The sequence below is a fragment of the Pezoporus wallicus genome, unplaced genomic scaffold (genome assembly GCF_028554395.1).
Source record: "Pezoporus wallicus isolate ANWC-B61680 ecotype Strahan unplaced genomic scaffold, APGP_CSIRO_Pwel_v1 contig_818, whole genome shotgun sequence".
Classification (NCBI taxonomy): domain Eukaryota; kingdom Metazoa; phylum Chordata; class Aves; order Psittaciformes; family Psittacidae; genus Pezoporus; species Pezoporus wallicus.
The window spans coordinates 2,175,181-2,203,148 of NW_026636248.1; the positions used below are offsets into that span (position 1 = coordinate 2,175,181).

The window sequence follows — 27,968 nt, forward strand, 5'->3', positions numbered from 1 at the left end:
GCTATTTCCAGTTTAAGGCTTGGATTAAGATGGGTTTAAGATTTAGTCTTGGTTCTTCAGCTTAATTCCAAGACAAAAAGGGCAAGTAGCTTTTGTGATAGGAAGCTAAATGTTCAGCTGGTGCTGGGTGAAGCTCTGCAATATCTGTGTATGAGCTGGGCAGTGAAGAGTCAATGATGGAAGATCTTGAGGGTCAGAAGTCTGGTGCTTTAGAGATTAAATTCACATTTTCTGGGCAGCTGAGATCTCCTGAAGCAGTTTCTGCCACAGATGCTCTAGGGGAGCCCTTGCACCATGTGGAGGAGAAGGCTGGCTTGTTTGTTGTGGTGGGCCTGGGGGCTCATTGAGCTGTTGTCCAGGGCATAAGGAGCCTGGAAAATTTGGCTAAGTGGATCTTGACTACTATGGAATTGATTTCAAGTAGAAGTGCTTAAACTAGCATGGGTTTGTTTTTCGTCTGGCGAGTGTTTCATCAGATAACAGACCAAGAAGCTTGGTGGCAGGAATTTGGATTTTAGTCATGCTTTTGTTGTGTGGTTGCGGTGGAGCAGAGCTGAGCAAGTGGACACTTGTGCCTGTGCTGCTGTTGAATGCAGTTTTGTTAGCTTCTTCTCAAGGTATGGCTTTTCTGATACAACATGGGGAGAGGTGAGTCTGAAGAGCTACTGACCTAAGGAGAAAAACTGAGCTTGCTTATGTTTTGTGATGCTCTCATGAGTTATGAAGAGCTAAAACACGGCAATGGTGGTGACTTGGATGAGCTGCTTCCAAAACAGGGCGTAATGGAAATGGGCTGAAACAGCAGTATGTTAAACATGCTGTATCCCATTCTGTGGCACTTGCTGGTCCCTGTTCAACAGTGGTAAGCCTCCCTCATGTGAGTCAGGGCCTCATAGACTTGCTTGCCTTTGCTGGGATGGCAGGCGAGAATTTAGCTGCATGGAAGGGAAACGAGGGCCGCTCCCTTGCCACTAGCTGTTGGCTGCTCTGCAGTTTGGTCATCTGTGCAGCAGAGATGCTCTCGCTGCTCAGGAATTTGTTTGAACTGCAGCATGTGGGCGTGCAGGATGGAGGCCATGTGTCAGAGCTCCTGTGTGGCCAGCTGTGAGCCACAGATGCCTTAGTTGTACATGTTGAACCTCTCCCAGAGGAGGCATGCAGCCCAATGCTCACTACCATCCTTCACAAGCCTGTGCTCAGCTGCAGAACGCTCCTGTGGCTCTGATTCCTGCCCATACCTTTCCGGATTAGATCTCAACCCTACTCCTGATCCTCCCCCTACACTACAAGTCTCCCAAACAGGTGTCCATACTCTCCAGGCCAAAATCCTATTCGTATGTCCTGCCCTGTGCTTGGTTATCCACCTACCCATCAGTTATGCCAGCTGCAAAGGCTCCTGGAATGAGAGGGTTTGGGGATGTGCTGCACCTGGGAGTGTAATTAGTGTTTACTTCTCCTGGGGCTTCATGCTCAAAGCAAGGAACACTTTGTCCTCTGCTAGCATAAAATGTTTGTCAACATGTCTGATATTTCATATTGAACTGCTCATGTAGCTTGTTTCCCTCAATCTCTTCTCCCCTCCTGTTTTTCGCTACTCTAAGCTTTGGATAGATCTAGAACCATGAGGAAAAATAAGAAAATTTCTATTCATTATGAATTTATTGAGAAGCAAGAAGAGCACGTAACACATGGCAGAATGATTCACATGTCACTTAAAAGACATTAAAGAGTGAAATTCTGGGTAGACCCCAGAAGACTTGAGTGATGTGAATCTGGTAACAGGGCATGGATCACTGGGAAAAATCCATGTTCATACTATGTGGTCTTTGTTCTGTGGTATAACAAAATCTATACTAGTGGAAGCTCCAGACAGGCTCTGGAGAAGATTGAAACTGTTGAGTGCTGTAACTGCATGATATGTGATAAAAATGAAAGTCATCTTCAGCCTGTTAGAAATGATATCTCCATAATTTACTGAGGAAAAAAAGAGAAGTTTAGGCTCTTGCCTGTTCTGCCTCACGCTATTTTCATCCCAAGATGAGAATGTTGATATCGGATACTTTCTACTTGCAGCTGTATATATTGGAAGGAAAAAGTAGGCTACAGTGTGCATTTAGAGAGGAAAATTACCACTAGGGGGTCTAGTCACATCTTGAAAATAGTGAATTATGAAGAGGAATAGCATCCGAACCACCACGTGGGGATTATTTCCTTCAGAATCACAGTGGCATGCAAGCAGCTCACTCGGCTTGAATAGCTTTGGTAGCTCTCATGAAATCGGCTTGTTGCTAATAATAATCTAAATAATTTTTCACTGTAACATAGGCACAAGCGACAGTGTCTTGGTCTTCATTAGTCAGCTCTGCTGAAATAGCGTAATCTCCCTGTATGAGACAGACACAAAGCAAGAGATTAGTCCATCAATAGTTTATGACTGCTGCTGTTTCTGTGAGGGAGCCCTCTTCCTGGAAACAGAATAACACTTTCCCAATCCAGTTTCCCCAAAACATTTCCTGTCCAAATGTTTCAGAACTCGTAAAGGACTTGCCCATATTTTCTGCCAAAATAATGTCATCAGGGATGTCAATGCTGACAGCACAAGTTCAAAATTAAAACAGTGCAAGGGGAACAAAATGTTTTGATGCATAAAAATTCATTTCAGATCTGTGTAATTTTTCATGTTTCTTATGATCAAGCACAATACGGCCTGTGCTGTTTAGTAACTTAAGGGAAAGAGGTGTTCTGTCTGGCACTTCTCTTCCTTGGATCTTATTGTTCAGTGCGTACACTGTTATCAATATAACATTTATGAGCTTGGGGGATACGTGTGTATAGATGACTCAATCTGTAATGAATTCCTATATAATAAAACAAGAGGTAGTTTAATTTCAAATTGTGTAGTTAAAATTACTACTTGGGGAGAACATTTTATTGTTGCAGTGCAAAAAAATCTCAACTTGAAACTATGGGTTTTCTGTATTGGTCAAAACTGCTCTTTCCAGACACTTGGAGAAGTAGCAGCACTAGGCAGAGAAGGTAACAAAGCTTATTAAACTCCTGGAGAAGAGGTGAACTAGATGTCATTCCCTCTAGATTACTGGCACTGCAGCATTTCTTTCTGTTTTTTCTGGAGTATGGAGGGGAGCAAAACCTGAGGGAGAAGAGCTTGGCAGCAGTGGCCTTCTGGCTTTGAACCACAGAAAGCTCTTGCCCTGCTCAGAACTCTTCTGGTTGCGGAATGGAAAGAGACACAGTTCGAGTGAGTCAGGTTTTTTGGCATTTGCCTTTTACCATGGGATTTCTAAAGCAATAAGTGGCCTGTGTCCTGACAGAGAGGCTCAAATGTAACATCCAAATTTAAAGAGAGGCCCAATAGCAACATGCTCATGAGAATACAGCCTTGTAATTGCTGTGCAAACTGTGCAAATGCCCATCATGCTGCTCAGATGAGGCTGCTTTTCACAATGAGCAGAAGATGATTAATGCTTGGGATAACTCCTTATTGCTGGCATGGAAGGATTGTGTTATTTGCCTGACTGATTAATTAACAAAAAAGGTTTCCTATTCCCTTTCTCACAAATATGTTAATTCCCCAAAAGCTTCTAGTTTTATTCATGGAAGGGAGTTTATAATAACTCATTTCCATTGCTCATTAGTGATTTAGATTTTTTTATTTCTCCTCCAGAATAATTTTTTGCTCATGGGTAAAAATTGTTATTAAAAGAGGATTGTGAACAGTCTTAGAATTCCTGGCTCCAAGTTCAGCTAATTTACCCAGAACTGGAGTTTTATTGGTCTCTGTGGATGTTTCTAGGGATTTCTCTTGGTCTAAAGACCTATGCCTTTGTTTGTCTAAGGCCTTGGTATGTTAGCAAAGATGCTCCTGGACCATGATGCTGACTGATATGAGCTTGGGCACTCTGGTGTGAGAGATCAAAAGGTTTTGCTCAACACAGCATCTTTAGGCGTAGCCTTTAGGGAAGCAGGCTGGTAAGGGTAGGATAACAGCCTGCATGAGGGGCCCCAGCTCCCTGCGTGAAAGCTTTGGAAAGTGAAGGTTGTGGTTGCTATTATCACCAAGGAAGACTGAGACATATGAGAAAGTAGCTGTTATGAAAGGCTCAATCCACCCAAAAAGCCAGATATCCTTGTTATCACCTCTTCCAGCCTTGGCAAGCCAGGCTCTCTTGGACTCAATGTCCTTGTTCTATATCCTTGTTCTGATCCTGTTGTCTTTTCCTGCACCTAAACCAATCCAGTGCAGAGCAGGCCCCAGACCTCATGTCTGAGGCTCTGACATAGGTTTTATGTCTGCTGCTGAACTGAGAGCTCAAGCTGTGCTTCTCTTGTGGGAGTAAACCTAAGGAGTGTGTGACTGACCACCTGAACTGTGTGCATTTGCAGTAGTGGCTGTGATGCTTCCTTCACCATGTGCTCAGATACCTCGATGATCCAGATCTTGCCTTTTCCCCTTCAGTCTAGTCTCTTCAGGCATGTGGCTAAAAATTCTTTGTTATTTACTGGTCAAATATGGCTTCATGTTGTGCCCAGTTAAGAGATTCTGGTGCATTAAATGTTTTGAGACATCTCTGCTTTGCAGTGTGATTTGGTTGACCTTCTAGAAGAAGACTTAATTCAGCATGGAGAAAGTTGGTTGTAAAGACCTTCTGTAACGGATGGCCAGGAAATTCAGAGCAGTGACTAGAGTACTGCTCATTTTCTTACCTTCCTAAAAAATTATCTTATTATTTTAAGACTCTGTAAGTCTAGAGAAAGTGTTCCTGGCCTAATAAACTTGTACTTCCAATTGCAACCTAGAAGACCTCTGTCCCTGTATCTAACACCATATATGCTCAGTGGAACTCATACAATTACAACAGTTGAATAAATTACCTTCATAGCTAGTGAGGATGAATGAGCTTCTCCAAATTGTTCAGCCCACTAAGGAGTGAGCTGAATTGCAGCCTTGGTCTCTCAGGAGTCTCCTGGAGCTGCTGCTTTTCTTGCTATTTTAAGAGAAACAGAGGGGGAGCCTACTAAAGAACAGTATGGCTGCATGACTTAGTGCTGGCAGAGGGGACTGCTATCCTAAGAAAACCTGTCTATCTCTCCATAATGCTTTAAGCAAAGCCAACTTAATTTCATATTAAAAAGGATTAGTCATGTAAACACTATCAGATCCAGTGTGCAGTCTGGGGGAGCTTGGAATATGCTGATGTGATTGCTGGTAGTCCTCTGATTATACCTCATCCGGAAAGCCCCTCTGCTTGGGAGAACTTACCTGTGGGATTTCTTTGATGCCCAGTGTGACTGGTCCCTCATAGTAGAGGTGCTCTGAAAAGCAGAAATGGTGGTAGGTGGTTAGACATGCAGCACGTGAAGGAAACAAGCAGCTGATCGTAGATGCTTTTTTGTAATAGTGCTTCAAAGTGCTCCAGTGACAAGTGTTATGGAACTGCAAAGTGCTCTATAGAGCCTTGTAACAGCCCTCCTGAGGAAACATCAGGACGTGTGCTGCCTTATGGAGAAAGCAGGGCTGAGCCTGGGCTCAAGGAGAACCTGCAGCCCCTGAGTGGAGCAGGGAGCATAGCTTTGCCCAACCAGGTGGGTGTTCCCATTTCAGCATGAATCCCACAAATGAGGAAATGAAAGGGGAGGGGGAATTGCCAGAAATAAGTCCTTTAGCATGATCTATTAACCTCCTGCATCTGCAATAATGGAACGGTACTGTTTTGGTAACTTTAATTAAAAACAATTTGAGCTGAGTGTTTCTGTAGGTGTGGACTTCTGACTGCTTGCTGAACGTGACCATGAAGTAATAAAAACATGTCTGTCTCGCTGCTGAGGGAGCTTTCACCGATAAGTTATATGATGTGCTAAAGCCATCACAAGTTGTGTTGGTGACTGGAATAGAGCCCAGGAGCTCCAGCTTCCAATCCTCATCTCCCTAACAGCAAGGCGTGCTTGCTCTTTGCTGTGGAAGAAAGGGCAACTTTGGCATTAATGGACAGAATTAGCAAGCTGTTCTGCAGTTCCTCCTACTTTTTTTCATAGCTTACTGGGCTAAACTGTGCAGACTTGACTGAAAATAAAATTGGTAGATGTTACAGTATTTCAGAATTTCTTGCACAACTTGCCCTCCACAAGTTGTGGAAAAGTCTAAGAACTGTTTAAGAATTCTCTTTTGTAGGTGTCGTGGAACAGTCTTTACTTTGACAGTGACAGAGGAGTGTTTCGTGTTTATATGACTATGTGCTGGTGTACTGATGCCTGTCGCTTCTAGAGAGTTGTTTTAGTCCAGTCTCGCTGTGCTGGTTTAAATTGTTTCATGTGAAAGAGTGGATAAAATGTTTGTAACAACATTTTTGTGTCATGTGGTCCATCCCACCGTGCAGTTGGTATTTGACTTGGAACAGAGTCCACAGAAAGTCTTCCTTACACATGCTATGAAATGTTAGTGCCTTGTAGCAAACATGTATGAAAGAATCATAACTGTAAGAAAGAAGCAGGAAAAGAATAGGAGAAACCTGAGACATCACCTATGTTCTACACCTTTGCATTAATGATGAGTTTATTAAATGCTCTGATGATCCTGGGAGGTGGAGAAGATGCTGAACTTCTCTCAGTGTTGCCCTGAAAAACCTAATGCCAAAATGGAGAACAGAATGTTTTGGTTTGTAACTCTCAAACTGATCAGCTCTGCTGCAGTACTCGTTCCTCTCTGTGTCCCTGGCTATTTCACCTGTCCACCAAGAAGTCTTTTCAAAGAGCAGTCACCACTGCTGCTTGCTTCTGGGCATGAAGCAGAGCCCTGGAGTCTGACACATCTTCACTGCAGAGAGCAGTGACTCAAGAATTTTAAAAATACAGAGCAGCCCACTTCTCAGCTCACAACTTTAATAGAGTCTAAATGGGAGTTAAAGGCATTGCAAACTGCATGATCTGGGTGATGAGTGTCCTCCGTGGGACTTGAGCTGTATGTGTTGATGTGTGCTAAGCCATACTGTGAGCTGCCTCCTCAGGGTGGTGTGGACCATGCAATGTGTCCTCTCTTTCAGTAGAGAGCCTTCTTTGACTATTTCTCCTTCAATCAACTCTAAGTCTAGAAAATCCTGCATGGCAGCAGAGGAGAGTGGAGAGGACCCTGGGCTGTGAACAGTCACCCTTCCCCAAAGTCCTTCTCCACAGGGATGTGGGGAAAACTCTTGGATCATGCGGTTCATCAGACTCACCTACACCGTCAGAAAGCCATCCAGAATCTAAACATACAGATGCAGCATTCAAGCTCTGCAAAGCCTATATTTTAAAATGAAGTAGGAGTCGTCAGGCCATAAATTTGCTTCTGAAATGATGGCAATGCTAATCTCTCTCCTTGAGTGTAGGTAGAAGCTATTTTTCCCCCCTGTTTTGCTGTGACAAAGTAACAATTACATCAGAGCTAGATAGATGCAGTCTTGGGGCTCTGCTCCAGCCCTCTCTGGGAAGTCTTCCATAGTTTCCCTGATGTGTGGTAGCTATGCCTTTGCTCACTCATCAATGGAATTGCTCTCATGGGCTGTACTATCTTTTAGTGACTGCAGCATCTCTTCAAGGAGAAAAATCTGTGGGAGCTGGGACTGTTTAGCCTAAAGAACAGAAGGATTAGGGGAAAGCCTATCAATATGTACAAACACCTGAAGAGAGGATGTAAAGAGGACAGAGCCAGGCTCTTCCCAGTGGTGCCCAGTGACAGGACAAGAAGGAGTAGGCACAAATTGAAGCTCAGTAGGTTTCACCCTACTATAAGAGTAACTGAGCTCTGGCACAGGTTGCTCAGAGAGGATGTGGAGTGTCCACGCTTGGATGTATTAAAAAGCCCCACCTGGACATGGTCCTGGGCAACCAGCTGTAGATGGTCCTGGGTGAAGTACGTGGGAGCTGGACTAAATGACCTTCAGAGAGACTTTTCAACCTTGCCTCAACAATGAAGGGGGCAGGGGAAGGACTCTGCTGTTTTGAAAGTATGTCCCAAGGGGAAACCAAGGGCAGTTTTCATTTTCAGCTACTTGAGACTTGCCAGGAAACAATATGGATGCATAGATCTGCTGAATCTTATTCATATTCACTTCAGACCATGGCAACCTGCTCAGTACCTATGCTGGCTGCATCAGGCTTTTCAAAGCCTGTTCAATGTTCCTCTCACATGAGGATTTCTGCTATAATTCCAGAAGTGTAAACATCCTCCAAGGCTTTAAGGACTGTAGTTTATCACAGCATCTTTCATATACATTTTTATCCATGTAGTCATACATTTTTATAATCCTCCATTGAAAGAGGATGAACACATCTGCTGCAGTAAGTGCAACTGTCACAAACACTGAGCCAAGCTCATTGAAAAAATTCTGTGGTTTCTTTTTGGAGCAAACCCAGATGTAGCTGCAAAAAAATGTACAGACATTGGGAACAGCATAAAACATGAGTGAATTTTTCCAATTAAAAATTCTCATATGTCTTTATTAGTCTGTTGGTAAGTTATGATATCTGTCAAGCATGTTGTCATCAATGATAGGCTTTCAATCCACCTTCTATTTTCAGACCTTTTTATTAAAGACTTAACTGAAGCTGATTTCTGTAGAGCATGCTGGAAAATATTTCTAGTGTACCACTGTTTCAAGGTGATGATGTTGTATTTATTGTAACAGCTTTTCACTGTTGTTTCTGCCGAAAATAACTTCAGTCCCTTTCCCTGCAGGTGAGCAGGCCTCTAGTAGTTTCCAATCTGAAGCAGAGCTTTCAAATGTGTAAAAAAACTTACTGAGGATTACTTCAAGTTACTGGTTATCATTTATCGTGAAGATGCCTCTCATTCCTGACAAAACACCTATAATGAAATTCTCACTCCTCTTTCTCAAATCTTCCCTGCACTGAAAATTTTTATACGTTCTCACACTCTTGTACTATATAAAGGCCCTGTACATCTGCACCCACCTCTTCCTTTTTCTGTTTTAAATCTTTTTAGAACTTAAATGCTCCATGTTGGAGTTGTTCTAGGACACGATCTTGCACCCATGCAACTGACACAACTTCTCTGAGTTTAAGGCATGTAGGGATGATCCGAGTAACTGCCAGCTATATCTGTATAGATGAGTGAGAAAAATGTACATAAATACATAGCCAGGTGAGAAACATTCTCTCTCTTTTTACTGAGGAGGAAGAAATGAGATGAAAGGGATTGCATGTCAGCCCAAAGACCTGGTTTTGTGGTGTAGCGGCTTTCTCAGAAACATGTACCTGAACTCTCAATGTGATACCCAGTTCTGTAATTCATGTTATGTTCTTTACTTCTATTCACAAATGCTAGTTTAGAAACTTGCTCACTGTAGCACTTGCCAAAAGAGGCAATAATGCAAAGAATGGAGTTGGCAAGCACAGGGGGTGGTTCTCCATGGTTTGGGAGTATGCACAAGGAATTGTGCAAGTGCTCTGATGGTGCCTTTATCAGTGGAGCCTGAAAGAAAACTTGCGGACTTGCAAAGGATGCAGCTATCTTTTTGTCAGGAAGCTTTGTATAAGCCTGCAAGTTGTGGTTGGCACATTGCTAAATATTACCCTGCCAGGTCTTTTTCTCTGATTTTGGTGATTGTGTTGGGAAATCTGTTAGATCTTATGTAACCTTTTCCTTTGGAGGAAATGGGGAATAACCAGATCCTTCTACTAAAAAAAGAGAAAGACCTGAGTTCATGTTATACCTCAGAACTTAGCAGTTTTGTTGTTGCTCTAAAATGGGCAGCAGCCCATTTCCTTGCAACCTTTGAGCTAACAACTTTACAACAGGCATATAGCTCAAAGAAAAAGATCCTGGAATCCTATTTAGGAGTGCCAGATGTGAATTTTGTGTAACATAAATAGTAAATACTACATGGTTATGATGAACGTTAAACTTCCAGCTATATCAAGTCCCCTAAAGTATTTCCAGTCACGGTAAAAGTGTAGGATTATAGGAGAGCAAAGAAAAATAAAACAACCCCAAACACCAAAGACTCTTACATCCGGCTCTTAGAAGTCTCTTTTCCTTCCAAATTCTGCTCTACTTGTCCACATGGCTGAGTGGACCAATAAAGCCTGTAGCAGAGCTATGTTCTGTCTCACTTTGGGAAGGGGAGGAACAGGAAATACTTGGCCTCCTTGTGGAAGGCAAGCAAATGCTGTGTGGAACTATATTTAAACTTGGGTTAGGTCTAACCAGATGTTGGAAATGTTGCCCGTATTACATGGAAAAAGGGGCTCGGCATGAAAAGCTTCAGTTGAAAAGGCTATCTGCTCCTCTGTACCTTTGCTAGGCTGCATACTTGGCCATTCACAATATTGTCCTTTCTGCATAGTTATTAGGTCAGATTTAGAGCTGTGCCAATATGGTCAAGTGTGGCTGTGCTGAACTGCCTCATATTGGCCTTCAGCTGATTTCTGTGTCCTAAAACATAGGTTAGAATCAAATGTCATGTAATTAAAAAATACCACATTTTGAGTTTGAACCTTAGTCTGAGAAAGTTTAGTTCTTTCCTGCTGTGGCTTAATCGCTAAATAAAAACAGCTACTGAACAAAAGGTCATGTATTAAAGTGTGCGGCAGAGGTCCTTGCACTAACTGAGGCATGCTTCTAAATGAAGATATATAGTATTATTTAAACCACCAACTATGGCTTTATATCATAATGTACCTCAATTAGTAGAAACAATCACCTGTCAGTTTAAGATTAAGGGACTTGGAAACCCCAGGAGGCTTTGGCTTTGTGGCTTAATGCGTGAATACCAGTTTGTGCTCAGCTCAGGACTGACTCTACTTCTCCTTAATGTATTCTCTAAAGGATGTTATTTAGTACTTCACCAGAATAAGACAGTTTTTCAGTAGGCCTGTGGGTGGTTTTTTCCCTCTTGTAACTCAATACACAATTGAAGAAATCTCTGAATTTAATTTTTTGTCTATCTGGCTTACAGGATTTACATAATTGGTTGCTCATGCAGCATTTCTCTATTATTCTCTGTGATATTTCTATGCTCTCTGAAATTTCTTAGTAATTTTCCAGGGGCTGTCTTAGCAGCAGTTCTGTGAATGGTTTTTAAACTCATAGCCCTTGCACATGAATTATTGCAGCACTATCAGGATGGAGATGCAAGTCAGTGAAGGGAAAGCAGAGCTTCTGAAACTAACTGATGCTCTAACAACTCTGAAACTTCCCTGAAGCTCTACCTCTTTATTTTAAAATCAGCCTAAAGAGATGATCATGATGTAAGAGGGAATTCAAAATAACCATTTAAGATACGTGGATATTACAGTCCAGAGGGATGACTATAGCTTTTCCAGACATACCATAACTACCTTTTCACTACCTGTGTCATGGCAGACAGGACCGCGAGGTGCCCAGGTTCACATGGGACCAAAGATGCCTGCTTTTGGGGGGCAGCTATTACCACTGTAAACCAACTAGTGCAAGTCTGCATCAATTGGCAGTTTTACTGGCATGAACTGAAATCATCTGACTGCTGCATAGGCATGTGTTGAGCAGAAACAAGATGCAAACCATAGATAGTATAAAATAGTATTTTGATCCCAATATCCTTATTCAAGCATAATTTCTCCTAAAGTGAGTTAAGAACTGCCTTTAAGGACAGGAAGTGTTACTTGCTTAATAGTAAAGAACATGTTCAGAATGGCTTGTTTGTTTGCTCAGCCATTTATTTTCTAGAACTGGCTTTTATTTTTGTCATACTTCTTGCTCACATGACAACCATGTGGCTATAAATAGGGCTTATGAACCTCTGTGCTGTTGGATGGGGCCACATTACCACAGTTACTTTTTATGGACTTGAAATCCCATGTGCATGTAATATTCTGTGATTAAAAGAAAAGCAAGCAGGTTAGGGGAAAAAAACAGCTTCTGAAATTAAAATGTCTCTGTCCTACTGTGTTTCTGTCATCCATTAACATGCTGTTGGAGTAAACAGAACATTACGATGTATCGGTGAGTTCAACAGCACAGCGGGTGCATCCTGCTTAGAGTATTCAGTAGCCATCAAACACTTAGTGCTACCTAAATTACCTCCTTTCTTCTTTCCACAGAAAATAAGCTTAGAAAGACCCGGCTCACAAAGCGTCTCGGAGTAGGTTAAGACTGTCTTCCCATTTACGATGAGGTTAAGCTTGACATACAGTTCCTTGATGCTGTGTCCTACACACAAAACAGAAGGAGAGCTTGGAGAAAGTGCAAGGGTAAACAGGTTTAATACTTTATTTTTAAAGTTTGTATTCTTTTCCCCTGCTGTTTAAGCCATTGAATGTCTTCACTAAGGACTCCTAATACATGGAAATCCATGCTTCAGGAACAGGTCCCTAAGTCCCTTAAGGTATATGGAGGGACATAATAGCATATATCTTTATTTTTAATAAATGCACCCATGACCTTTCTCTAACTTTGAGGCCAATTTGCATCATAAATCTAGTGACTTCACATCTAAATTTCTTACTCTAATTAGCAGAGGCACCATGTCCAGTGGACCCCTGGGAGCAGCCTGTGGCCTGTACCTGCTGCCTGGGAAAATAGCTCAAACCTGTGTTTGAGCCAAACCTGCGTCAGGGACCAGCATAGCAGCCTGGCAGTGATGGGAGCTTTCCTGCTTGTGCCTGGCTTCCTAACACAGATACCCAGTGAGGGTACTGGATTTAGAGGGAGATTCTGTAGTCTGAGTTGGTAAAGTATTTGCAAATGCCTGTAATGTGATTTTGCAGGCATGCTTAACTTTGCAGCCACCTGAAAACTGCTGCTCCTAGGCAAAAGGGCAGCATGTCTCACAGGAGGGAGAACTTTTGTATGCAAGGAAGCATTCCCAGTGCTAAAAGACACTTGGCATGTAAACTTACTTTCAGCACTAGGAGCATACAGCAGTGCTCTCATATTTATGCTCTGGTAGTAGAGGTTCTTGATGAGGCCAACGGGGTTGCAAAAAGGTGGCTTTCCTGTGCAAGGGTCACAAAGCAAGCTATGGCTAATACTAACTTGCACACCCAGCCCATTATCTCAAATGCAGTTCTGCTTTTGACCTTTTACTGCTGATCAGTCAAGTGCTGAAGGGTATAATTTCAGCTAGCACAGGTGCCGAGCTGATGGCATGACTGTGTTGCCTCAGGCTAATGCTTCCCCAGCACTCTCCTAGCATCCTTCTCGCATGCCCAGGTGGGACAGAGAGATGTCTCCACCTTGCTCTGTGGGAGTTCCTTCAGTCTCCCACCTGCAAGGGTCAGCCCTGACAATTTAGTGAGCACTGCTGGTGCTGCCATGAGACTGTGGCTGCTGTAGCTGTCTCGTTCAGCAAGATGCTCCCCAGAAGATTTGGCTGTGAAGACAAGCTTTAGAGCACCCCCCACCTTGGGTATCCATATGTACTAATGAAGGGTAGGAGAGGAATAGAGGCTGAGGGCTGATATGACTTGGTTGGAGTGACATACATAGTCTAAGACCAAGCTGATATCAGAACTGACATTTCTGTAGCCCTGCACAGGTTTTGAAGCTTCTCAGACATGAAGCCCTTTCCTGTTTCATAGGAGGTTGTCACCCTTGCTTGCTTAATACCAGCACTCACACATGAGGTACATGTTTATGGTGTGAGAAAATACCAATTTACTTACTTAGCAAGATTGCAGCTCTGATGTTAAAGGTGTGGGTTGAGACATCAGAACAATGGTCAATGCTGAAAGCAAAATCTTGGTGGGGATCTGTTTGGACACAGAAATTTGCATTTTTAATGAGATACTGACTGTATAGAAGACAGCGATAAAATATGGAAGTATTGTAAATACCAGATTTCATATTCCTTAAAAATCTCCAAGATGTGCTCAAAGCTCCCATACCCCGTGCTTAATAACTACTTCTCTCCTTCCTGCCACTTCAATCTGAAGCATGTTCAGATGATAGCGTATATATGGCTAAAACCTACTGTGTGGTGAAAAAGAGCCAAGTTCAGGGAAGGCAAATTCTCCGCAGTGGTGGATAGTTAGTACTCATTCAGCAGTGAAGACTTAGCACGTCTGCTCTTCCCGAGATCTTGGATCACTCTTCCTTCCACAGCACTGATGAGCAATTGGTTATGATGATGGGTTTTAATTCATTAGTATCGCAAGATGGCTTGGTGAGGCTGATTGCAAAACTGAATCCTGAAGTGGGATGAGAAGTCCAAGGATTAAAATAAAATGTGTAACTGAGATCCTGCAGTATTTCATGCTGGGTCCACCATCATGTGATATTTATAACCCAGGAAATATTCTACATTTCTTCTCCCTTTCTGAGAGACTGTAGTCAAAGGGAAGCCCTACAGCCCATGACTGATATGAATGTGGCTCTTACTAATTCCTACACTATCCATTTATCCACATCAAGCTCCAAAACTCTTGTACAAACAAAATTGCTTTCCCCTCACTTCTACCTTTTTCCTTGCTAGCCTTCATGAGTCTCTATGCTATGCCTGGAGGCTTGCTAAGGTGTCACTGTCTGGTGACAGGCAGCAGTGACAACTAACAGTTCTGCTCCCACAACCAAAGGCATGTGAAAGTGTTCCAGAACCATGGTTGGAGGAGAAGGATTTTGCCAGTTTGGAAACATATCATCCTGAGCTTTACGGCTTAAATTAGGCATAGGTTTGTCCCTCATGGTGGCTTTCCAGCCAGTCTGTGCATCCAACTTTCTTCTTTGTGGAAACCAGAGAAGAGACTGTGGCAAGTGCAGAAATAGCTGTAGTCTCCCCCATTTGCACGGACTTGGGAATAGAATTCTGGTTTTAAGTTATTGTTGCTTGAGGTAATCTTCTCGCTGAATAGAAAATAATAGGTTGGGAGAATTTTTCTTTGCTGTGGTGTAACTCGTCACGAATGTCTCTGTGACACTGGGGCTGACCTAGCATCTCTGTAGTCTGATCCTGTTTTTCCAGCAGTGCCCAACAGCTGTAGCACCTAGCAGAGAGCAGTCCTGGGTGACTTAGAGGGGAGCATGAAATAAAGTGCTGGGAGAAGCTGGGACTTTAAGCCAGGCTCTGCAGGCATATGGATTATCACTGTGGTCCAAAAGGAGCTCTTGAGTCTTAAGGTCTGTTAAATTAAAATCACTGTTTAAAGGAGGGAGATAAAAAGCACTGGTATTTTCCACAGCTGTGTCCCTTGATGGATTTTGTTCTTCACACCACTAAAGCAGCCTCTGCATCTGCATGATCTGTTTGGGACAAAGAGTTAGTGCCTGCAGTTGTTTATCTGCTCAAGTGTGACAAGAGTCAGAGGGTTGTCTTTCCTCCATTTCCATATTCTTGTCAGTTCTCGTTTTGTTATTGCAGCTTCAGAAGCTGTTGCAATCGGGTAGGAGAGCAGTTTCCTGCTCCAGATGGAAAGCATGTCAAACTTCTCTTTTCTCCTGGACCGTTACGCCTGCTTCCCCTCTGGTGTCTACCACCTCGCAGGGCTTGGTTTCTGCTTTCCTCTGGACTTCTGCAAGAGCCCCTCTTGTTTCTGTTTTGTGTGTGGTACAGTGATAAGCTCCAGGAAGCACTTGCTCAGATTCTGAGAAATTTGGGCATTGATGCCTACAAACAGTGCTGGTTGTCAATAACTGGTCAGGTCCATGATTTCCAAAGACAGCTATGGTCACAAATGGCACTGCATCATATACGATGCTTTTTCTCTTTTCAAAGAGACTAGACTGTGCTTTAGTCAACAAATTAAATCATGGTATTAGGGCGAGGAGTTCAATTTTTAGTTCATTGTCATCAATATCTGTTTGGATGGAAAGGGGATGCTCAAGAAACCAAGCTTCTCTGGAAAGCATGGGGTTCTTACAATGAACCTGACCTCTGGGTTGTTTTAGTTTGGATGTCTCATGCCTATTGCGTTTGGGGTTTTGTGTGTGTGGTATGTTTTGGGTTTCTTTTCTATGGATTGAGCTCTTTTGTCAGACGACATATTTCATGGTGCATTGTAGCCATGGGTGTTTTCTACTGCTAGTGATGCAGCGTAGGACTTTGGTGTATTCAGAGAAGTGTTGCCTGTTCCCCAGAGAGGAAGAGAGCGCGGAAGAACTTACATGAGAAATTACAGCAGAATTTGTGAATTAGAGCACTTGGATTTTGTGTTGTAACTCTGGTGCTGAGAAATGTAAACTTTTCCACTGGCAAAAGGAACACCAATTAATTTTCTGACCATCTCCCTGTGGAAATTCAGGCTATGACTTTGCAATCCAACATCTTAGATATTGTGATGTGTGTGGGGCCTCCTGCTGAAATCAATTGAAAGGATGGCAGTGTTGCTAAAGCAATGGTGCCAGGGGGTCTGGATTCTAAACAATGTAGGCAGAAAGGTTCCTGCAAAAAGGAAATTAAATAAAATAGTGATTTCTTTTTAACCATTTGATAAGTGAAGGTGTCTGTATATTCAGCTGTGCGCTGTGGACTAAGGTAGTGTGCCGTACCCATCTTTTGCTTTAAACGTTGAGGAGTCCCTTGTGTGGCAAAGGCAACTCGAGGCAACTGCCATTTTTGTTTCATCTCAGATACACAACTGTGAGTCATTGTGTGTCTCTTATGGAGGTTTAATACTTATTCTTCCTTGTTTGCCTCAATATGAATTGAGCTGGTTAGACTGGAAAAAAAATACATGTTATGTCTTTCACATGTGCAGAGCAATAACATTTACTGTTAAATCTCTAAAATACGTGGGGCTGCCCTTCAGCCTTCCTCTTCCCTGCAACGTTTCATAGTGCACAGTACTGTATGTTCCCAGACTTCCCTCCACCCACTCCCTTCAATCTGCTCCCTCTTCCATAATTAAAGCTAGAAACTCTTCAACTGGTTGCAGAGTTCTGCTTTTCCAGTTCGGCTTTGATATATCACCAACACTCACAATGTTGCTGGAAATTTTGCAAACATGCTGAGGTTTATCAGTGAAAAATCTGCTTGGGGGGGGGGGAAGGGAAAGGAAAGGGCATTTTTTTTGTCCTTGTGTTTCTAGTGAGAAGGGCTGGGGCTGCAACATAATGTTAGAGCTAACATGAAGGTGCCTGGGAGCAGTGTTTTGTCTCAAGTTTCTCTGTAGCCAGCTCTAAATCTTTCAGGTAACTGCTCTGAGAAAGAGGCTTTTGTAAATCATCGGTGAACTTTCAGATCTCTTAGACCTGTTATTTGAACTTGGTGCTGTGGCTGATGCTGAGCTTTCAACTGTATCTAGTGCTGAACGTACAGCTCCCACTGAAACTGGCTTCTGCAGTAGAGACCTGCTTTGTGAGATGTAAGTTTGGGACAATGCCTGGTATCTTGCCACGGATCGCCTCTTACATGGCATAGTGCCAGCTGACCCCATGCATCCCACCTCCCATTTCACCCTTACCCAAGTATCCTAATGAAGATTTATGGCTATGTTGGCTTGGTATGTGGTTCTCCTTGCACATGACCTGTAGCGGCACCATAGTGCAAGGCTTCAGCCTGGCTTACTATTGCGGAGTGCTCACAGCAATGAATTTGGATGGGCTTTTCTAGAAGACTGAGCAGATGTGTGCGGTACATCCTGAAAGCTCCAACAAATTCCTGAACATTTCTTCCTAGGGTTTCTTTTCCTGCTCTTGGCAGAAGGTTCATAGGTAACTTAGCTCAAACACATTTACAGTCATGTATCTAAGTGACCCTCCCAGCTTCAAGCCTTGTACCTTTGATGGAGATTATTACCCTGGTAACAGGAACAACAGATGGGAACACACATTGATGCCTCAGTTACTGCAGTTCTGGGTGCACCAGCTCAAGCTCCTGCTGAACGTGGATGTGCACCAAGCCACAGGACTGTGAGCTGGGGCTGCCTTCACACCCCACAGCCTTCTGTGCTCTGGGAGGTGATGTCCAGCAGGAAGATGAAGCAGGTAGCTGGAAACGATAGTGTGCTAACCCACAGGGAATATGTCCCTCAGAGCCTGAGCTGCTACATGACTAACTGGGCATTACAGAAACGGTATTACACGGGCAGATGGGAAGCATCTGTTACAGGAATTTTGCTGGGCTGGTGTACAACATCCTCTGTCTCTTATTCTTCTCTCTCCCTCCCCACACCTTGTTAACTATCCTCTACTGGCTTTACTCTCATCTGAATCTGCTTGAAAATCATGTGGTCTCCATATGAGCGTGAAAACCAGTGGTATGAGTTAAAGGAGCAATAAGCAGGGAAGCTTTGCCTGTAGGAGACCATATAAGTTAGTCCTGCAGTGTGAGAAGACTCTCCAAACTGGTAAGCTCTGGGTGTTTCAAAATAACACTTTTGGGAGAAAATAAGCCATAGAATTGAAGGTAATGACATAGCTGCACTTGGCTAGGGTCAAACAAGGATAGACTGGTGCTAGAGGAGCTGGAAATTAGAACAAGGAAGAAGCATATTTAGTAATTACCCAACACTTCTCACCTTCAAAGCTCTTAATAAAATTAAATCATTAGTCCTTATAACATTCAAGGTGATGAAAGGAGAGGGAAAGAATGAGGAACTGTTTGGTATCTCAGACTTCATGCATTCACTTAACAATTTCCTTTAATGTCTGTTTAAATAAATTAACCTGAATGCTCAAGGTTATATTTGACACTGGAATCTACTTATAAGGCACTGAGGAAGAAGCATCAGGTGAATTAGCAGTTTTCAGTTGTGCATCTAAATTTCACTGAGCACCTTCAGTTTAATGAACTTCCCTTTGGGCCTGCATTCACTATGCGCCATTCTGGGAAAAGCAGAGTGACTTGCTTTTAAGGTCACTCAAATTTTAAGACTCAAGTCACACAAATTTTAAGACTCATATTGGCTGTTCCTAGCTTCTCATGAGGATGCTTTATCTCAGGATGCTCACCTTGGATATGATCAGCTCCAGGCTTTTGCCTAGTTTAGAAAGACACTCTGACCTCCCTTGCAGGGGTCATGACATCTTTTATCGCCTGTACCTTTCTGGATTGATTAGGCAGTGTGGAGGTGGATGAATAGGAAGATTAGAGTTCACATATCCTTAATGTCCTGGGGGTACAGACTGTGAGAATTCCCCTTTCCCCTATCAACTTATAGTCTCTGAGGTCTGCTTAAACCTGAAGCTTTTGGAGATGTCCAATTGAGTGAATAACTCTGCTTCCTTTCTGATAAAACTTACACGGCTGTAGAGGGAAGCCTGAAGATTTGGTCTCGGTATCATCTATAAGCTAAAAAAAACCCAGAACACTAGCAGAATAAACTTAAAATATGGTTTAAAAAAGTATTTGTGCAATATTTAAATGATTTCCACTCTGCTCTCAAGGATATTGAACACTGGTAATGCAAAGGGCAATTATATGCTGCTTGGTCAGACTAGGGTATGGGCATTGCTGGCTGGTGTTTATGGCCCTAGTTTTGGAGCAAGACGACTCTAACATCTTGCAGAATTAGTTTAAAGAAAGGATGAAGATTTTGCCTCTTGCTATTCAAATAAAAGTCATTGCTGAGTATAGCCAGTGTCCAAATTTGCAGATATTCACTAACTCAGAAGGCCGATAGTTTCTCCAAACATGTTGCTGGGGCACTGACTGCAGTAGTAGGTACAGCGTGTGAGGAGCAGATATGTGATGGAGGGCTCAGCCTGTGAGCAAAGAGCATGAGGTGTGGCAGATGGAGAAGAGAGGAAGAGATTTTCCTGGAGCTACTGGTGGCCTGGACAAGGAGCTGTTCAGTGTGATGAGCTGGAGGAAGCCCTTGTAAAGACAGCAGGTCTGAGGGGCTCTCTGCAGATGGAGGGCTATGTCTGGGGATGAGTGCCACCAGCATGCACAAAACAGCCTTGCAGAAGGCTTGACCTCAGTCCCCTTGCCTTTTCCTGCCTGAACCATGTTTCTTGGCAGCAGGCTTGTTAGAGCTGTTTGCCAGGGCTCAAGGGGAGCCCCAGAGTCTGAAGGTTCATTGCTTTTGCCAGCAGTGGTATTTGGAAAGGGGGGTTTCTGTGCTTTGTGTGGTATGACAAATCTTTGTCTGAGCCTGTTTGAGAAGACAAAACTGAAAGATGCCAGCTTTGAGAGATAGCACATACAGATCTTTATTTGTGTTTGATAATCCTGATTTGTCCTAGTTAGCTTGAGAGAGACAGGCAGGCAGGGCAGGCTACAGCTACAGCAGTGTAGCAAGAAAATCCTGCATTAATTTGGGCCCAGCAGGGAGCGTATTAGAGATAGAAAGTCTTTGTTCTTCAGTTCTGTGGGTAAGTAAACACCATGCCCTACATGAGTAAGATGCATATAGTAACTGCCTGTATTCTTAATCAGATCTGTCTCTTCTCTCTATGTGTTGTGGGGATTTTGTTGCTTTTTGTTTAAAAAAAAAAATAATCATTCTTTATAGTGCTCTACTTGAGATAGATATTTTGGATATCAGTGCTTGCCAGTATGACTGGGGATTCATAACAGACTTGTACACTTGTGTCAGAAATAGAACCAAACATTGCTAGAAACTGCCCCGCTGTTAGACACATGCCATGCTCTGGGATAGCAGGCTTTACCACTGATTATACAGAACAGTAACAGCAGCATACAAATGGGCTAAATGTTCCCATTTTCCCAGGATGGGTTGAAATCCACCACAGGAGCATGGCAGTGCACTGTCATTGGAATGGCATGCTTGCTCTGCAGAGGAAACTAGCTGGGTTCCTGTCTGCCCGATCACAGCTGGATTATCTGACAGGAGCCATCCATCTTCAGCTGAAGAGGAACCTGGTGCATTGGATTAATTTGTGGTAGCTTTCAAGGTCCTGGCTTTTCACAGCTCAAAGTTCTCCTGAGTTTTAAAGTAGCATCTGGGACAGATCAAAGGCTTTGGATTTGGTATGTGGTGGTTCTGTACCATGGATTTGAATGTCTTGTCCCTGATGGTCATTGTTCCTCCCTAGTTTTAGGCTGCCTAAGCCTCCTTGAAGTCGGTGCAGTGACATGAGCACATAGTAATGTTAAAGTAGTTTTTGCATTTTTCTGAGGTGTGTTAATTATTCTTAAATTATTTGGGATATTTTTGCTGATGGATGTTAAATGGCTGCAAAAACCTGACACAGGCCTCTTTTCTTTGGTAAACTGTAAGCGTTGTAGGTTCCATTTTTGAGGCTTTGATGACAGCTCTAGATGAGATGATGTGGCATTGTCAAGGAAATCTAGCAATTTTTTCATATGATTACTCAGAAAGCTTTACATTGGAACACTTACAAGCAATTGTGGTTTGTTCTTGCTCCTGACTTTATGCAATGAATGTGCCTTTTGATAATTTCTACTTTATGAAATACAGGAGCTAATCTCAAGTTTTTATCAAAGTGTTAATGCAGCTGTGACTCACCTGTTTCATATATATTAGACTGCTCCCTCCATAAAGGCTCACATTCAGCATGCAGCAGCAAATGACAGTTCTGCCTTGCCCACAGTACTTCTGGACTGTAATGCAATATACATTTTTCTAGGTGTGCCTCTCCTATTTGTTTGTAAAGGGAAGAAGCAGGGGCCATTACTCCTCCTGCTTGTAATACCTTGGTGACTTAGTGGCCACAACAACTGAAGATGTGGCAGAAGTCATAGGTGGAAAATATATCTACTAGTTTAGATTTAGCATCTGGAGATAAGCAGGAGGGGCTGCCACACATAAACAACCCTGTTTTGCAGTCCACAATGCAGGACCTTCATTGATTTGGTGAAGAAATTGGCGCTATGAGAAAACCTCTGAGAAGTAAATTATATGGGAAAATTTAAAACATGGTGGGAAAAGTTCAGCCAAGGTTAATTCTCTCCACTACTAGTCTCAGTGAAAGCATTAATATTGATTTTGCTAAATGGTTCAAAGTCTAGATGCTGAACCTAATGTTTTTGCCATATTACCTTGGAGGTATGAAATTGTCTCCTTCTCCTCTTTACCATTTACATTTTAAAGCTTAATAAATACTCTCCCTTCTCTAAAAGAAGAGGTAAAATGAAATCAGAACCATCAGTAAGAAGTCACATAGGAAAAGAAGGTTTTAATCCTCTCTAGTGAATCAGAGAATGAAATAGATGAGGTAGTTTTAATTCATGGAGGGACCAAAATTTTAAAAGAAGATTTGTATGTGCACTCAGATCTATGGTACCTTCATTCTAATGATAGCTGCTGTTTGTTAGGATCTGGTGCTAGAAATATGCGTGTCAACATCTGGCCTTTCCCCTGGAGTAAGTGAGATATAGCAGATGAATTCTGCATCAAGGCTATGGCACTAAGATGGCTTGGACAGAGCAAGCAAACAGCATAAAAATGTTTTCAAGTGGAATTCTTAAGCTCTTTGATTGTTTGCCCATTAGTGATCTATGCAACAAAAGATCAGATGGCAGTTGATGTCGTGTGGCTTTAAATAATTTAGAAGCAGAAGCAATTGCTGGAGACTGCTTGAGGGAAATAAATAAGTTCAAGAGAAGCATCTGGCTCAATCTTTCTGCCAAAAAAAACCCAAAGAATAATGGAAAAAGAACCTTCTTTTACCAAGTGTCTAAGGAACATTTGCCTTGAAGAAGCACGAGGTGAGATTTTCTTTGCAGACATTTCTTTGCCAGCTGAAGCTATTGGATTACTTGTAACCTTTAAATAAAGGATATAAGTGTGTGACCAGGGAGAAAAAGGCCTAATAATATTGGTTGACATAGAAAACAAAGTGATATGCTGTAAAATTCGCGCTGCAATGATAACAATTTAGTGGGACTGTTTACAAGTTGGTATTGCTGATTGAGCAGGGATGGGTGTTACAGGTCTATTTTTTAAAAGAGAAACAAGAGGATTTTAAGATAAATAGAATATTTGATTTCTCAGTATGTAGGAAGAAGGATATGATGGGCTGAGTGTGTGCGTGTGGGGGGGGAGTAAGACTGCAGCTTTTCAGCATGGACAGACAGATCATCAGAAGATTGCAATCTAACCAGTTTCTACTTTTTCTTCTTTCATTTTTCAAGCACAAACAGTTCCCTCAAAGCAATGTTTAAAAGGAAGGTATCTATACTGTGGTATCTGACCAGAGCAAGTTCTGTACCATAATAACCTTGGCGACTTTAAGGTGCCATTTTAATGGAAAATCAAACCTGTGCTCACAAGTTTAAAGAAAAGCCACACAAATGAGAGTTTCTCTACCTGTAAGTGCAATCCAGTGCAAGCTCATACTGAAGTGGGCAGTGCTGCTCTCCTACTGTACCAATGTAGGGCAGAAAAAAGCTTTACAGAAATTACCCTGCTGGAAGCGTGACATAGAGCTATGCAAGCAGTCATGGAGCTCAGTGGATGTAAGTTGAGTCTTTCTTTGCTCTGCTTAGGAGGAGACATTGGCAAGTAAAAATAATTCTCTAGATGACCAGAGGGCCCTGCTTCTTTGTGTAGCAGAAGATGTTAAATAAAGCAAATTGTTACCCGTATCCCTAAACTTATTACATTTTTTAATCTGTGGATATGCAGATATAAAACTTGAAACTGGCTGCACTGTTTACATATTAGGTTCTGGAGTTTAATACAGATTGATTGCTCCTTCTGAAAGTTCACCTAATGGCTGTTAACCTTGCTTCAGATGGAAAAAGCAGAAAAAGCTATCGAAGTCAGACGTGAATTGGGAAATGTTTGTCTGATAGTAAAAAATCCCGTGTCTGAACAGTGTTTTATAAAGCCCAACGAGTATTGCTCAAGATGTCATCTTCAAATACTACTAGCTTGATTCTCCTGAAGATCTCCCCAAAATTCCTTGTTATTTACTCTCACACAGAAGACAAAGTCATTAATGGTTGTTGCTCTCCAGACCCTTTCTAAGAACCTTTCTAAGAACCTTCTGCTGTATCAGTAACCTTTTCTGCACTGTCAAGAAACATACAGTTTCAAGCACCAGGTACTGCTGAAATCTGAGGTCCTAATCTAAAAGTAAAGTTTATTAATCACTGAGCATGCTGGTTTGGGTTTGCTGGTCAAAACAAAAACAGACGTTCTGAAATGCTGTTTTTATGTAGGCCCAACTAACATTTCAAGAAAGAGCTGTAAAAATAGTTGGAAAATAGTTTCCATGTGTCTGCAGCAGCAATCACCTGCTTTAGCCTATGAAGAGGGCCCCGTTTGAACACTATATTGGGAGAATGTTTTCACAGCTAATTAAGACAATTAGGCTTACATGAATAGCAGGTAGAATAATAGAAGCAGGTGCTGGTAGACACATAGAGGAGTTACAATTTGTAGTCTCTGAGTGCATTGCACTTTGCACTTTGAGATGGATGCCTGACACTCAAATAACAGTAGAATCTGCTTGGGGCATTTTGCTGCCTCTGCCTTTCCGCCCTTCCCTTCTCAGACAATTGCCTCTTAAAATGTAGCTGGAAAGATCAAAAGTGTTATTACTGTAAAAATCACTGTGAAATTAAAAGGGATAGGAATCAGCCATTTGTGTAGCAGGTTCTTTTCATGTCTCTGCATAGACTTGCCAATTATGGTTCTCTCTTCTCAGTCAGAGATGTCAACCTGTGTTGCTTTTATCTTGGGACCCCTGCCCAGGTTTCTAAAGTGATTTATGGTCATTTGAGATCTTCCTTCATTTTTGTCACTTCTTCCTTGGAGGAAGAGCGGCGCTGATGGGAAATGTCTTGCTATTTATGGACTGTCTCGGTGTTATGTCTCCTGTGGTTGTATAAAGGAGGCAGCATAGTGTCTATTTGCTTCACTTTTAGACCAAACTTCTTTCATCCTGAGTTTCTCCCCATGGATTTGCTGCTGAGAATTTTTGTCTGATTTTTTTCAGATTACTTTGGGTTTTTTACAAGTGCATTGTATTGATTACTAGCATTTTGTTTAGCCCTTTCTTTTGATGCATACTTTGGTGTCCTTGTTACTGAATGCTTAGTCTGACATGTCTGGGTGGGACAGATCTATAGGATCCAGAACATGGACTGAGGCTGGGGTCTTGATGCATGCCTGTATCTTACGCGCTATAGGGGCAGGATGCAGCTAGAGCAAGTGCTTATAACAGGGAACTGGGACTTGCTCCTGGCTAAGTATGGAATGTGCTTTATCTGTCTCTCTTCAGTTATCCACCTAAGCTTCTCTGATACATTTATCACAGTTATATTGGCTCATATTTTTGGCTTTAGTCAGATTTTTACTGCATTATAGGAGAGGATCTGATAAACTGCAAACTAAAAATGAACACTTAGTTCCTTTTTAAGTGCTCAGACTGATCTATTAATCTGTTGATAGAGGGCATTCAGCTCCAGAAATAAAGTTGTCAAGTACTTGGCAAAAATTCTCTCAACTTCCTTAAATTTTACTTGATTCAACCCTGATTCACTGATACCAGTTTATAGTAACTCTCTATGGAGTTACTATAGAGCCTATCAGAGGTGAAATCCTGACCCTCTTGGATCCAACTGGAAATCCTTTACCCAAGATTTCATCCTAGATACCTCACTGTGGCCACTTGTATTCCCAAAAATATGTCATCCTCTGGCATCTTCAGTGAGTAGGAAATACCATGGGGATTTCTGAGCCTGGAGGCAAATGAGGAGCAGTCTTCCCCGAAATAGCTAGAGAGTATGGTCAGTTGCCTAGCACTGACTCTGTGCTTGCTGACATTGCAAAGTTGTCATGAGGTTTGTTGGCAAAGGGTCTTGTTAAACCTAGGCATTAGCCTGTCTGTCCTCTCCTGGGTTAAGAACAATAGGTGGGACACCACCTACCCATAGCTGAAGAATGAAGCTATGTTCTGCCCACCTACTTGTGGCTTACAGTGAAATGATGTGGGGACAAAGCTTCCCCATTCCTGAAAAGGTGATCTGCACCTTTGGCAATATTGTGAGCTTGCCAGGAGGCTCAGTAAGATCAATGCCTTCTCTGAAGGGAATGAGAGTAGTGTATGCAGATTTATCCTCCCAACCTGTAGAGTTTTTGGGCTCAGCCCAAAACACCTTGTATTTTTCTGCTTTCTGGAAGCTACCAGACTATGAGCTGCATCAGCAGAGATGCAGATGGTACATCCTGGTCTGATGCTGCAGGTGTGGTAGCCTCTAGAAAAAGGTAGGGCAGAACACTAACAGAAGCTGGGAGTGTTGACACAACTGAACCTGCCAGAGCTGTAAGGGAGTCAGGAATCTGATTTAATTCTTGCATTATTTCCATGTCTGTGTAATCTTATCTCCTATAGCTTTGCCCGGGAGAACAGAAATCTTCTTTCATTGTTGGGCCCTGACCTGCACGATCTCTGGCTTGTGCTTCTGAAGCTGTGAATTCCTCCTGAATGAACGTACGTTTTAACTTTCTGCATGTGGCAAATCAGAATAAGTGACACACAAGCTCTAAACAAATGCATTTTGTTAGCTAGGTCACTGGTGTGCATGGTAAGAAGCAATGCCTGATTGACACGTGCCCAGCAGATAAATTTCATCATCATTTGAATTGACTCAAGCTGTAGCTTGTGCCTCTGTGTCAAGGCATCTCATGTTAACTGAGACCTTCTGTTCAGGGAACAGAATTAACTTATGCAATGAATTCTTACTAAAATAAAGGTAATAATGAAACGTGTATTCAATATCTAATTAAATATTTTCCTAATGCAATATACCTATTTATAATACGTGAAGCCTGACTTTAGTCTCCTGGGAGCAGGCCAGTAAAGAAAGCCATTACAAATATTTATTTGCTTCTCTTGTCCCTCACTGGCTTTATTTTAATGGGTGTGCAAAACCGCATGAAATCTACCAGCGAGAAAAAGCCCCCTGGGAAATCCTTTGTATCAGGATGAATTGGAAAAACAAACTCTAGGGTGCTCAATTGCTATGAATCGCTTTTCACATCACGTGCAGAAAATGAATGAGTCGTCTGTGAATCTAATTCCCTTTGTCCCAGTTGTAAAGCAGATCAGCACAATAGGAAAGGCACAAGGCCAGCAAAGCAAGAGGTGGAAAGCAAGCACCATTCAGTGAATTTATTTTCAGTCATTCCAGTGCCACTTCCTCCTTTTCTTCTCTACAGATTCAAAGAAGAAACAAAACCCTATGGTCCCTGGGAAATGCCTCTGTTAAGTGCTGCTGCTGAAGTCTCACTAAGCACAGTGGCAATGGTGGAGAACATGAATTTCTCCCACTGTCATGCTGGGTCCCTTGTCACTCCAAGTAGGAGGACAGAGAGCATATCACCACAGCCTTGCTGCACATCAGGAAATCAATAGATCAGTGCATTGAAGAATCTGTTTCATCCTGGGGCAAAAAGAAAGATAAAGATCCAGGGTCTTCCTCTTTTTATTTGACCTAACTTTGAGATCAAAATCGTAGTCATCTCTTTCACACAAACTGGATTTTTGACAGCTGTTTATTATTCTGAATTAGGTTACATTATTTTCTCTTTATTATCTCCTATATAAATGCAGTTAGATTTGTGTGTGTGTCAACCAAGCCAGCTGTATTTGAAAGATTAAAAATATTCTAGCCGCGAAACCCAGTGCTCATTTGGGAGCATAGCCCTTCCGTTCACTGCCTGGATTACAACCATCTCTCACTGCATAAGAACAACTTTGTTGCCCAGCTAAAAGGAAAATGGAAATTTTAAAAATCTCACCACAGCTTTTGTAATATATTTCCAAGTTGTCCTCTTTGCAGACTGTGTGCGTAGGCCATTCTGTGCTGGCACTGATGTAAAGCAGGACTAAGATGAGAACAAGAACATTTGATATCTTCATGGTGGTGGTGGTAGTTTGCAGGATTATTTGTCTGTCTCTTGCTAACCCTCTGTGGAGGGAGGTGTTCCTTCCTTTTTCTAAGAGAGACAGGAGTTACAACATTCGTGCCTGCAGAAGGGTTAAGTGAGCCAATGCAGCCGTACTACAGCATGGTATAAACAAGAGGCTAATCAGAATTGGGAGGTGCTATTTCCGTGTGTTTAGACTTCCGCTTTCTGCTTCATGTTAGTTTAAACTA

At 42.3% G+C, this 27,968-nt stretch overlaps 1 protein-coding gene and 1 long non-coding RNA gene across 4 annotated transcripts in view; one reads left to right on the forward strand and one right to left on the reverse strand.

Annotated features, from left to right (window-relative positions):
* Positions 1–1,640: 1,640 nt before the first annotated feature.
* LY86 (lymphocyte antigen 86) lies at positions 1,641–27,885 on the reverse strand. The gene is made up of 5 exons (XM_057399300.1): positions 27,610–27,885; positions 13,660–13,746; positions 12,077–12,205; positions 5,282–5,334; positions 1,641–2,384 (listed from the first exon to the last, which is right to left on the reverse strand). The coding sequence occupies exons 1-5, from the start codon at positions 27,728–27,730 to the stop codon at positions 2,289–2,291; spliced, it is 486 nt and encodes a 161-aa protein (XP_057255283.1). The 5' UTR covers positions 27,731–27,885; the 3' UTR covers positions 1,641–2,288.
* The window catches only part of LOC130593856 (uncharacterized), an 84,477-nt gene continuing 73,690 nt past the window's right edge, over positions 17,182–27,968 (forward strand). For 2 of the 3 annotated variants that reach the window (XR_008970898.1, XR_008970896.1), the window contains exon 1: positions 17,188–17,914. This is a non-coding gene — a long non-coding RNA (uncharacterized LOC130593856). Of the gene's footprint in view, positions 17,915–27,968 lie in introns of all 3 variants that reach the window. The other variant, XR_008970897.1, reaches the window with a different exon arrangement.